At 37.4% G+C, this 12595-nt stretch overlaps 2 protein-coding genes across 3 annotated transcripts in view; one reads left to right on the plus strand and one right to left on the minus strand.

The window, feature by feature from the left end:
- The window catches only part of abca4a (ATP binding cassette subfamily A member 4a), a 43346-nt gene extending 41800 nt beyond the window's left edge, over positions 1 to 1546 (plus strand). The window contains exon 51 of the mRNA XM_014981404.2: positions 456 to 1546. Within this exon, the coding sequence (XP_014836890.2) occupies positions 456 to 575 (120 nt within the window). The 3' untranslated portion in view covers positions 576 to 1546. The remainder of the gene's footprint in view (positions 1 to 455) is intronic.
- Positions 1547 to 2535: 989 nt separating this feature from the next.
- On the minus strand, positions 2536 to 12262 carry tecrl2a (trans-2,3-enoyl-CoA reductase-like 2a). 2 transcript variants are annotated; one of them, XM_014981407.2, is made up of 13 exons: positions 12206 to 12262; positions 8299 to 8349; positions 8136 to 8187; positions 7639 to 7683; positions 6554 to 6657; positions 6356 to 6471; positions 5171 to 5276; positions 4947 to 5019; positions 4298 to 4341; positions 4170 to 4227; positions 3969 to 4057; positions 3792 to 3837; positions 2536 to 3026 (listed from the first exon to the last, which is right to left on the minus strand). In XM_014981407.2, the coding sequence occupies exons 1-13, from the start codon at positions 12227 to 12229 to the stop codon at positions 2899 to 2901; spliced, it is 936 nt and encodes a 311-aa protein (XP_014836893.1). In that variant the 5' UTR covers positions 12230 to 12262; the 3' UTR covers positions 2536 to 2898. The 2 variants fall into 2 exon arrangements, with proteins under 2 accessions (XP_014836893.1, XP_087857345.1); XM_088001219.1 differs by having other exon boundaries at positions 8299 to 8383; positions 12207 to 12229.
- Between the last annotated feature and the right edge of the window lie 333 nt (positions 12263 to 12595).

Consider the following 12595-nt stretch of genomic DNA (forward strand, 5'->3'; position numbering starts at 1 on the left):
TTGGTTTGAAAAATGAAGTTCCTCTTTACCTTCACCCCTTTGAATGTTTTGGGTCGAAGCTAACTCGTATTTGAATTTCTTCATAATTTCATTCATATGCAATGAAAAACAAAAATAGATGCATTTGATAAAAAGCAACCCCACATCATGATGCCACTAACACCGTGTATCATTGTGGGTATTTTGTTCTTTCGGTTAATTCCGCCACATTTTTGCATATTTTAATCCAACTCAATTGTAAAGGATACATGTCACATTAAATTTAAACTGATTTAGTATTATTTGATGCTGTTTTTTTGTGTGTGTCTTTTTTACATCACCCAAATGTGGAATTTCAACAGAGATGCGTACAGTGTTTAGAGCCAGTGCTTGTGTTTCTGACTAACTACAATGTTAAAACATGAAGTCGCTTTTTTTCCAGTCAGCTCTGATCTCATCTTCACCTGTCTCTCCAGGTGTTTGTGAACTTTGCCAAGCAGCAGTCCAGAGAGGACGACACCATTGTTCTGCACCCGAAAGCTGCTGGTGCACAGCGGTACATTGAAACCACAGCCATCAAGTCTTACAGGAAGTAAACCGAACCGGACGGGCGCTCCGGGTGTTCGCTTCACTGCTCCGTTGATTTTAGTGACCTGCCATACAGCTTCTACTCTGGTATAGTTAAAAAAACAAACAAAAAAAAGCTCTGACATCATATTTAACTGACCGGACTGTTTTAATTGGCTTAAACAAGCGTGGAAGAAGGAAGTCGTGTGAATCAATTTTTTTTCCTCTGTTGCGTTTTGATAAAACAAAGTTAGTATAGTGGAGCATTTATGTGCCTGCTGCATGTTCCGCGCCCTGCTCGCCTTAGAACTGGGTTTTACAGACTTGAAATATATAGAGGTGAACCGATTGCAGTTTTCTGGCCAATCGCCGATCTTTAAAAAAATCTGACCCGCCGATTCCAATTTTGAAAGACACCAATTTTTTCTTTTTTTTTGTCTGAAAAGTCACTAAATATAGAAACACAGCTGCTAAGTCTGCAACAGTGGTGTGACTATTGTTAATCATGCTTCCATAATTAAGATTTTATCGCACACCCCTAATGAAAAAGGATGGGGACATCTTCCGAAGGAACATCAGAAAATGCGAAGCCCGTCGGCTGGGAAGAAAGCATAGCTCTTTGTACTTTCTGCTTCAAATGCCAAGCGAGAAACTTTTCAACTGCCTTTATATCCCTGTGAAAGAAGCACTTGAACAAGCTTAGTTTTTCATCTTTTTTTGCACTTTATTGATTATAAGTATCACAATCTCCCAAGTTTTGACAGTTTTTTTAATGAAATACATTTACTGATTATTACAAAATCCTTCGGCTGCTGCAAACTCGTTTTTCAGCCCGTTTTTTTCTTTTTGAATGTTTAAATCTTCTAAATGCTTTTCTTATACATGTCCAGCTCTGATTGTTTGCTCACATTTATTACACTTGGTGTCGTTAGAAGGTGAGGAATAAATGTGAATGTTTCTATGAGAAGCATCAAATAAAGTAAAGTGCATGTTTCTTTAAGATGTGCACCTTTATTTGTAGTTAGTCACATTTTATTTTATTTCTTATAAAACCTGAGTTTTGAAAGAATAATTGTTTTTAAAGTAACTACACAGTGAAAGCATATACATGTTGATTTCGAATGGTTGCTCCACATTCAGTGTTTTCAGTAAAAAGCTTGACAATTTAATGACTAAATGCTTCAGCAGCATCCCCCTGAGAGCACAAAAGCGACTCTAAACTCTTAACATCAGTTTGTAGGTTTGCTACTTTAGGCACTTACTTATAAAACAACAACCATTATTTCTAACATTTGTTGGCTAAAATTCCTTAAATCTTCATTTAAAAAAAAGAGTTGATGAATTATCATGAAATGAGAACAGCCAGCATGCCTAGGTGGGCCCCATGTGGGGGATAGGAGGGCTGGTATATGGGTCCCATATGGGTTTGTCCGCGGGTTCCACGATGGCCCCACATGGGTTTGCCCATGTAGGGCCACAGCCCACATGGGCCCTAAATGGGCCCTACATGGGCAAACCCATGTGGGGCCATCGTGGAATCCGTGGACAAACCCATATAGGACCCATATGGCCTGCCTCTTTTTCCCCACATGGGGCCCACCTAGGCATGCTGGCAGGGAAAATGCTGGTTTTATAACAGAGATGCAAAATAATGCGTCCTCAAGCTTTCCTGAAAAAGCTAGCCAGATAAATAAAATGTTGCAACAAGTGGAAATAAAACACAGAGAAAGTGATACATTTACTTAAAATCCATTAACATAGTGGTGTTGGAAAGTCAGTCCTGAGGGACCAAAGACCTGCAAGCTGATGTTTATATCACACCATGATATAAAAGTTTCATTGACATGTTCCCACCTAAATTGATGGCATCATGAGGAGCTAATTCAGCTGCTGAATCTGAGTTTGCGTGGGACCTCAACTAAAACATGCAGGACGCTGACTCTGCAGGACTTCAGTTGGACACATTTGGATTAAAACAAATCACTTAAACAGTGTCCGCCTGTGCTTAATATGAATATACTAAAATTCATTCTTTGTCAAGCAGAAAATCCAGTAATTAACTGTTTTTTTTGTTTTGTTTTGTTTTTACAATCGTTCATTCTGTATTATGACCTGAACAGCTTGATTTTTAGCACAAAAACTAAAAGCTGCATGGTAAAACGATACACTTATGTCACTACTAAAAATGTTGGTCCATGTGTGCTGAAACTGAAAATAAAATAAAATGTTCTCAGGAGGTTTTGAAGGCTCAACTGTAGTGTACATCTAAATTATTGCGTCTTTTAAGCCCATCAGTATTAAAATTGCATAGTGGTGGATTCGAGAAAACAATAGCACAGGCCTAAGCAATTATCAAAGAATCAGGGGAATAATGGCCGTCCGGACACTTGGGTAGTCTTTGAACTCTCGTATGTAGGCTCTGTGCTTCACTTTGGCCCAGATCGTCATCTGAATGAACCCGAACAAAGTGTATATTGCCACTGCAAGACAAGACATACAATGAAAAGCAACGACATGTTACTGTAACAGGCGATCTTTGATCTTTGGCTTTTATAAAACTATGACCGGCTGATAACGTTTTCCAAATTATGATCTATGAACAGCATTCAAAACATTGATTCCACCCTTCTTGCCATTAACATTCGTGAATTATTTGTATTAGAAACAAAAGTGATGTCCAAATCTGTATAAGATAGAGCACAAAATGATTACAAAGTTCACATTGTAAATTGATTTCTTATATTAGTGATTAGTGCAGTTAGCATGGCTACATTGACTAAAACATCAATCTCAGTGAGTATATTCAAATAATGTATAACCTTAGCTTAACTCTACGATAGACAATAGGCTGGTTACATTTCCAAATTTAGCGTATTTTACAAGCCATCGAGGCTATAAGAAGAAGAAGTATTCAACCTTCCTGTTAACTGTTGAAAGTCTCTTACAGTGAGGATAAACTTCTGACATTTCAGTAACTTTGTACCTCACTGACACTGGAGATAGCAAATTTTGAGTCTTCTTCCCTCAGTAACAACCTCAACACTGGAGATTGTTGTTAGCAATTGCAACTTGAAAACTGTCACGCATGGTCCAATTACTAATTAGAAGAAGATGATCTGTTTGAGTTTCGGACTGACTGTTCAAGGGTCTTGGCCAGTTAAGCTAGAAATATCCTAATTCTGGTCGCCAGCTGATTTCTTGGTGAGTCTCTTGTTTTGCCAATTATGGATGAATACATCACATACCTGGAAGACACTGGGTCATGACTGTGAAGCTCAACCAAGCTCCAACCTACAGATGTCAAATGACAACGTACAGACATATTAGGATTATAATTAAACAATGAAACTTCACAGCTGTTTTAAAAATTTACGGTACATGTCATTTTGTGTAATGTATAACATAGTTGCTGTAAATTTTACCTCATAAGTATAATTTGGACAGGACACGAAGAAAAACAACCATGTGAAGGGGTTCTTGGTTGGCGTAGGAAACCTTCTCACTCTGAACCCTGATGTTTCCACAAATGAGAAAAATAAACAATCGGGAGGAAAAAAGGACTTTAGTTGGCCTGATTCTTAAAAAAATGGGATTTATAAAAAAAAAAAAGATCAACAATTCACCGTCTGTTCTTAGGTTACTCAGACTCATATGGATGGAGAGGTTGCCGATTTCACACATCTAAAGCAAAAATTCACAGATCAGAAGTCTTGAGTTTAACTTTACCCAGTGTGAGCCTGAGTTTACGTACCGCAAATGTGAATAGTGCATACTTGACTTGAAGTTCTCCATATGCTGTAACAGAAATATGTCAGAACACATAAAAAAGTCACAACACATAAAAAGCAATTAATAATTATTATTGTGTAGCCATGGTTTCCTGTATTTGTGCAGTCCATAACTGCAATAATACTTGACATGGAAAGGCTGCGTGGGGACGTACACATTTAAAGTCAGGTAGTACCATTACTAAAGTTATGCAAAATAGTCTGAAACTGCCTCCTGGCCTAATGCTGCCATGTGCAATTAATGCACATTTTACAAATACCAAGATAGAGGACTTCATGATCCCTATTGTTTCCCGAAGATGCTGATTTTCTGCCATCATCTCAAAATTAACAAATCACTCTTCTAATGTAGCAACAACAATTATATTAATAACAGCGCAATAATGGAAATGACATAATTTCATTGTAAATCCAACAAATTTCAGTTTTTAGCAGATTTGAGTTTTCTAGTATGCCCCCAAGTGGACAACAGGAGGAATAGCAATAATCGTGATTGTGTTACCAGTTTTGCTAACAATAACCCTGATGTCAAAGTCTACCAGATGTACATATTTTTTACAATAAGGGGATAAGTGAAATAATCCCTTAATATCTGCACATGGCTGGACTTACATGGAGGTGTATACAGAGGGTGGTTAATGTAGTAGGCTAACCAGGCAGAGAAACCCCAGTAGTAGGCACAGTTCTACAGAAAAGGAGCAACAAAATTTGAAGACAACGTTGTTAATTGTCAAAAAAAAGTTTCAAATGAAGTATTATGTAATTTTGTACAGCAACATTCATCAAGGGCTAAGTCCTGTAGCTAATGGTTGTACAGAGGGGTTAGTGAAACTAACTTTGACTATCATCCTGAGTGGCATTGTCCCATGGGAGAAGCGATGCACGAAGATGGTCTCCATCAGCCTCTTCACATAGTGGAACGTATGGCAGACACAGGCCAGTCTGGGGGACAAAACCAAACAAGGTCAGAGGTCTAAGATAAATGAAAACTGCTTATTAGTTTAGATTTTTAAAAGGGAGATTCTGTGAAGTTATCTTCTCGTCCGTGTAGCAGACAGATGGTACATCACAAGTAAGTGAAATTTAGTGAAGGCAGTAAACTGCATACTCACTTTTCTACCTGATTCAAACCTACTGAAACTTAAGACCATAAAAGACTGTTAAGTTTCATGCCACTTTTTAGCCGAGGAATGTGTTTATTATTACTATGGTTAGGTTGATGAATGCTGCCAGATGTATGTATCTATCTAATTTGATCAATCTTGCTGAGATTATTTTCACATGTATGCAAGAATGTTTAGCAAAAGAAAAATATGGAGCCCCTAAATTGAAAAAGAAAAACTTTATTTTTAACTTTATTTTTTCCCTTTAATGTCTTTTTAGTGGCTCAGTAGAAAAACTATTAAATACTTCAAAACTAATGACCAGACTTGCGTCGCTGTTTTCCTACAGACAAGATGCTGTACACTAGATATAACAACCCACTGCCATCATTTGTGTCTCTCTAAGGGAGTGGAAGAAACTTTTGCATGTTTGTTGTTGTTATAGCCTCATATATGGTACATTCCTGTGGTTCTCCGTGCCTTAATGCCCGGAAACTATTCAGAAACATAACTTTATTGTATCTGTAACACAGATATTGTTAGGCTGAGAAAGCGGAGGAGTATCACAATGGTCTGTTTTGAAATTGTTGCAGTTCAATGTCCTACGTCGTCGAGTAGAAATTGAGGACCTTACAATTTACCACCACTAGAGTGCGCTGCTTTTCCCTAGTGATACCATAAACCTGTGGGAAGTTCAATAAAACCGGAAAAACGCTGCTTTGAACGCACGTATCTCCCACCTCTTGGTTGGAGGGAAGTTGAAGTTCACAGTCAGTAAATATATAACTATCATTATCTTTATCCAAAAACAGGCAACTGGAAAAATGACTTTAATAGCACAAAGACAGGAGACGGACTTTGGCTTGTGGCTCGTGATGACTTCTGCTTTGTTTGGTTGACATTTTGTTTTCTACTTACGTAACAACAGGATGGGGACTGGAGGTAAGGGCGTATGTGTGAGAGTAGATATATGGCACTCGAAAAAAGAAGACGAGGTATGTGAGCAGGGCTCCGATATACTCAGCAAAAAAGACCTGAAAACAAAATAGGCTTATATTAATTCTTGTTTTTAGGATGTAAGTAAGGTAAAATAGTGCATTAGTAAAGTCTTCTCACTGTAGTCCAACCTAACTGTGGCCCAAGATCTTTGAAGTACATGGTGGCAGTGGTTCCCACTGGTAGGTTCTGTAAGATCTCATCATCTCTGAGCGACTTTCCCCCTTAAAAAGGGGAAAAAGTATTTACATACAATGTTTATTGAGTTATTTTATAGAAGTTTTTTGTTCACACACTCTCCACTTGGAGCTTTCATCCAGATTATAGATAGCGTGCCCTGCTAATTGGATGGCATTTTTAGAATTTCCCATGGGATAATTGTCCTTAATATCTCTATGAGCAAATTCAAACTGTGCAATTTTTCACAGCAAGGTAAATTTGAAAGCCTTTTGAAACTCACTTTCATTTACGGCCACATAAGATCATGAATGTCCTCAAAGGGCTGGTTGTGGCAGAATTTAACACACTGTTAAAATATTAATAAATAGCTGTTTATAAGATTAAACAATATTAATTATTTTTTCACAATGATGTAATTTGGCAGTATACAAGTAAAAACTGCTTTGATTTGATTGATAAATTAATATTTAAGCACACAACCATTATCTTTACGGCTCTGTTTTTGCGTGTCTCTAAAAGTCTTGAAGGCCACATAAAATGTTATCAGCCCCCAGATTTGGAGGATCACCTTCAAGCAGGACAGTGAAACTTAGACATACAGACATACAAAGACCTGTCCTAAATTACAGACTTAAATTGAGCATAGTTAGCAAAGACAAGTCCCATGCGTCATTTACCTTCAGCGACACAATTTTGTGCCACTATTTCATGGTGTCACTTAAAATCCCTATAAAATACCATGAAGTTTGTAAAGTGACAAATGTGACCAAGTTAAAAGGACTGTTTGCGATTTTAAGGCACTCTACATCATTTTTCAGACCTACAAAAAGCTACTACTTAGAAAATCCTCAATCTAAATTTACCAGTTGCCCCAGTTATACCCACGTTAACCTCCACATGGCAAAACATAAAAATAAAAAATAGCAAACAGTTACACAGATTAGATCACCACTTAGCTCTCATGCTGCTTATGAAGTACCTGTAATACATGCATTTAATACTGAAATGAAAAAATAGCCACTTACTGGTATCAAGTCTTAGTGCCTGTCTTGCTGGGTACCACTGAGGATCTGAGCAGAAAACACACACACGCACACACACACACACGCACACACACATACACACACATAGAATACGTATACATTCACACAGAGGCACGGATGGATGGAGTTTGCATTGCATAAAGAGTTTTTGGCTGGAGGCCTTGCAATAATTGACCGCAATGGAATAACGTTAAGCTGCTTTGCTCTAATAGAAGCCGACAGCCTCAGGCTTGGCAAACATTTAGCAACATCTCTTGACCAGAGACAAGCTTACAGCAGAAACCACTGCAAAGCTTTGAGGTAACAAACAAGAAATTGTTTTGAACAAGAAACCCCTCTGGGGAAGAGGTTTTATATCAAGTGTGTTCAGGTCGTTGGAACTTCAATGCAGAACAAGTGTGTTAATCTTCATCTTTGTCCAGTAAATCCATTTACAGAGAGAGATATTCAAGTAGCAATAATAATAAAAAAAAACTCACATGATTTGTAAAACAGACTCTTAATATCTCCTATTGTAGAGTGAGGATCCACCTGACCAGAATACAAGCAGAAAGTATTGGTCCCATTGAATGAATACCCGTGAGTCTTTCAATTATTTAAACTCTGATGCTTGTGTGTTCACACCAAAATCGATCGGCATACCTTATCTAAAAAACAAAGCTGCTCCTTTGTCGTGGCATCAAGGACCTCCACCTGGAAAATGATGTAAACATCACCTTTACCGCCCCGTTAGTTAATAATGGAGAGCAATCTGTCCTATTAAATGGTAAATGGTCTGCAATTGTATGGCGCTTTATCAAGTCGGAGGACTCCAAAGCACTTTACTCTTCATTCACCTTTACTGGAAGTGAGGCTGACATGCGATTGGCATCACAAGACCCTTTTGTCACAGCAGGAAAAGCAGGGGCAGCACCTTGCCCAAGGGCAAAATGACTGAACCAGCAACCCACTGGTTACAGGATGAAAACCTACCTTCTGAGCCACCATTATACGCTTAACAATAGCCAGTCAACTCTTATATTTATTTCAAATAAATTATATTTACAAATATATATTTTTATGTAAATCATTGTAAATATACTGGACTGCAATTTTTAAAACCCATGTCAAAAAGCTAAGAAATTCAGACTTTTGTGTTTTAGACATTCAAAATATTCTTACTATTGATGCTTCCACTAAACTTTAAATGCAATGATTGCTTCACATTTTCTGTACTGTATCAGAAGCTTCTCTTTGTCATGTAAAACAGTTTGACTTCTTGCTTCATTTGATAAAAAAAAATCTACAGATTCATGAAGGAATCTGTAGATGGAAAAAGCAGGATACCACCACTCTCATATTCTTGGTAAATATTCTAGTTTGAACTTTAAAAAATCTTTACAACGGCTCCCCATCCTTTGTAGAAATGTTTTACTCTCCACACTAAAAAAGACAAAACATTCATGCATTTCAAGAGAACTGTGTGAGTGAATATATTTGTGTTTTCTGGGTATGTGCTAAGGGGTGTGTGCGGTCTGTCTGAGATGTTTCTTATCATTTTTATGCTGTGAAATATTTTATTACTGTCTGCATTTAAAACTTGCTGAAACTCTGTATTGATTAACATATCCTACAGTAGAAAGTAACGAACATGTTATGACCTATGCAATATTTTAAACGTTTTTTTGTTTGTTGCCTCTTACAAAATAAATATACATCTAACATCGATCTATTTAATGTACAGGTAAATTTTGCTCCTTATGACTTAATGTTATTTCTGCGGTTACAAGTCCTTGATTTGCTTATTTACCTTCTTAAAGTCAGATACAACTTATTCTGCATGAATAATATTTAAGCTTTTCATTATTCTACATTTTTCTTAGACAACAGTAAAACACTCAGTAAGCAGAATTCAAGAACGACGGAGGGCAAGTTAAAAAAAACAGCAACACATGATCAGTTGTAGGGTTGGTTGATGTGGACTTAAAGTGGTCCAGCCAAACTTCACTGAGTTATTGAGGTCTTGCGTCATCAAAAAAGATTTATTTGCTCTTTGTTGGACCTACGTGCCACGTGAAACCCTACTAGGGGGCATGCCTAACCCCCTAACAACATATCCTCCATGTTCATCGGAGGACTCAAACCCTTCCACCAAATTAAGGTGCCAATTCTGCAGAATACCTTTCATTTTTACAAATTTCGGATGAAATGACCAATAAATGAATCATTGTAACTACTCCTATTTCTAGGTATCCAAAATGTTCAAAGCATAACAATCTTGCTCTGAATAATGAATTTTGGCCCCCTCAGAAGCTCTGTGTCTCTTGCGCGCGTTTTTCCGTCTTAATTAGTCCACGTCAGTGGTGATGTACAGCATATGCAAGGAGGGCGCTGGATGGGCCCACAATTTGCCCTGAAAGCACTCCGTACTGTGCTGCTCAGCAGAGCTGTCCCAGCTAAATTGGTTCCTTTACTGGACAGTGTAATAATCCACTAATGGATACCTGAGGATTTGCTGAGTGCACAGTCAAGAAAGAGAAAATGAGTCATGCCACGTTCATTGTAAAAGAGCATTCATCGAAGGACTTTATACCAGCACAAATCTGTCTGTACATTGAGGCTTAAAGTAAAATACTAAGCAATAGACTTCAGGGCTTTACATTAAAAGACTGGAGTGGATGTTATATAGTCACCAAGTAACTTTTTATGAATGTATTTGTAAGTTTGAGACTATAAAGGGCTGTCACTAAGTGTGTTCAATATCTGTGATCTCAAACTTGACCTTTTAAACCTGAATATCTTATGACCACTCCAAATCTAAGATGTGCAAAAATTACAAAAAGACGCACCAAAATAATCCTTTATATTACCTTTTATATTATGAGTATACAGTATTTGATAAGTATATTGTACAAATAATTGCTCTCACTATTGGTTATTATGACACCACAGGCTTCACTCGGGTCAGTTTGTGATACAGAGTCGTTGGAGCTTTTTTTTTTTTTTTTTTTTTTTTTTTATACTACAAATGCTGCTCGGCTAAAATAAATCAGCTAAGCGTTTGGCCGACAAGGACACTCATGCAAAATTAGTTTGGGCTATAAATGTTGGCGTGTACATTTGTTGATGCTTCACTTTTGCCCCATTAAATATAAACCAGAAGTGCTTGTGTGCGATTGAGTTAAATAGTGATTATGTAGAAATTTTTTTTACTACAAATGGCTGCCCGGCTAAAATAAATCAGCTAAGCATTTGGCCGACAGGGACACTCATGCAAAATTAGTTTGGGCTATAAATGTTGGCGTGTACATTTGTTGATGCTTCACTTTTGCCCCATTAAATATAAACCAGAAGCGCTTGTGTGCGATTGAGTTAAATAGTGATTATGTAGAAATGTTTGTGTGTCAGCTTTCGCCAACCACTTTTAATGAGAATTTGATTTTTGTGTAAGCGGGTTGTAAACAGATTGTATTTTGTCAATCTTATGCACGAAATTTGTTTTGACTGAAAAAATAGCAGACATCAGTTGGGTTGTTTTTAAAAAAAAAACCACGATGGTAAATGTATAACACTTTTAATCTCAGCTGGTTATGCTAATGACTGGCTAATGCCAGAGACTTTGGCTAAAACCAGTTAGCCAAAGTCTAACATAAAAGCCTTTTAATTGTTAAGCTAGTGCTAGCTATGCTCAACATTCACATAAACAAGCGTTATTTACTATAAATTTTCCTATCAAAATTTGACTGTGCAAAAATGTCACATAAGAAGTTAGCAATTTTCATTCAGAAGTAAACTAAAAAAGTAAATTTAAATGGGTCAAATTCATAGTTCAATCCTGTTGTGTTCTGACCCAGGACTAGTTTAGCAGGATAAACCATATTGGATTATTTCAACCCAGTGGCTTTTTGTGTAATGCTATGCTGTAGTTAAATGAAAGTTTCTTGTCTTTAGAAATGTCTGTTCTCTTTAATATGGCAGGACGCTCATTGCTAGTGTCTTTTGTTTGCTGAGCAATTAGTTAGCTTAGCATCTTCAAACAACAAACAAGCCTGCTCTGTTCTGAAGACAAGTTCTTCCTTTAATTACATCCTCAGCAGAAGGGACACAAGTTCAAATACTTTCTCATGAAAATTAAAAAAGCTGTCACAATGACATGTTTCTCAAGAGATCAGGTTTCGTCACCCTCTAATAAACTATTTAAATAATTGTTAATTTGCTCTCCATTTTTGCTGTTGAGCTTCTGGCAATGGCAAGGTTCCCAGAGCAAAGTTGTAATTAGCTTTAGATTGTAGGCTTGTTGCTGTTACAGAAAATTACTTGTCTTTTTCTTCATTAGTGATCATCAGACCACATGAGACATGAGTAATGTGAATGGAGAACACAAAACCAAGACACAGTTTAGAAGGCCTATAAAGTTTACACTTTCTTGACACTGCTTACATTTCTAAAACTGCCCAACTGTGTTTATGTACTTTTTTATTCTTAAATCTCCTTTACATTTTTACACAAGACATGGTTCTTTGTTTTTAAAAGGTCAAGTGTCAGTAAAAAAAAGTGTGCGCTGACTTACCTCAAAGAACGTGGTTCTGCTCATTGTGCTGCTTGGTAATAATTACGTCCTTTCTACACCGGCACAAAAAGAAACACAGAACAGATACTCATTCCTCTCACACACCCGGTCAGAAATAGCTCCTCTCCTTTTCAGGACAATCCCCGGACTGACCCTTATTCTTTTCAGTCCTCTCTGCCTCTCTCCCTCCCTTGATCCGAGAGGCAGCAGGACACAGAATCACAAGATGCGCTCCACACATCCTGCAGCATACGGTCTGATCCTTTCTGTTTCAGTGCTGCCGCCTCCTCCTCTTTGGAACATTGTTTTCTTTTCTTTCTTTCTTTTTTTCTTAATTAAGGTGTCTTTAGAGAAAGGGCTTTATGCAAACTGGGAGAAATTCCTCTGGAG

Source organism: Poecilia mexicana, unplaced genomic scaffold, assembly GCF_051168715.1.
Source record: "Poecilia mexicana isolate PSO_F unplaced genomic scaffold, ASM5116871v1 scaffold_20, whole genome shotgun sequence".
NCBI lineage: Eukaryota > Metazoa > Chordata > Actinopteri > Cyprinodontiformes > Poeciliidae > Poecilia > Poecilia mexicana.

What these genes read in the sequence shown, in the direction of transcription:
- tecrl2a (XM_088001219.1), bottom strand. Translation starts at nt 12,229, where the DNA reads ATGAGCAGAACCACGTTCTTTGA. An exon ending in AGCTTTGTTTTTTAGATAAG is followed by an intron (nt 8,188 to 8,298) that starts GTATGCCGATCG and finishes TATTCTGGTCAG; the next exon opens with GTGGATCCTCACTCTACAAT. An exon ending in CACAGTTAGGTTGGACTACA is followed by an intron (nt 6,472 to 6,553) that starts GTGAGAAGACTT and finishes TTTTGTTTTCAG; the next exon opens with GTCTTTTTTGCTGAGTATAT.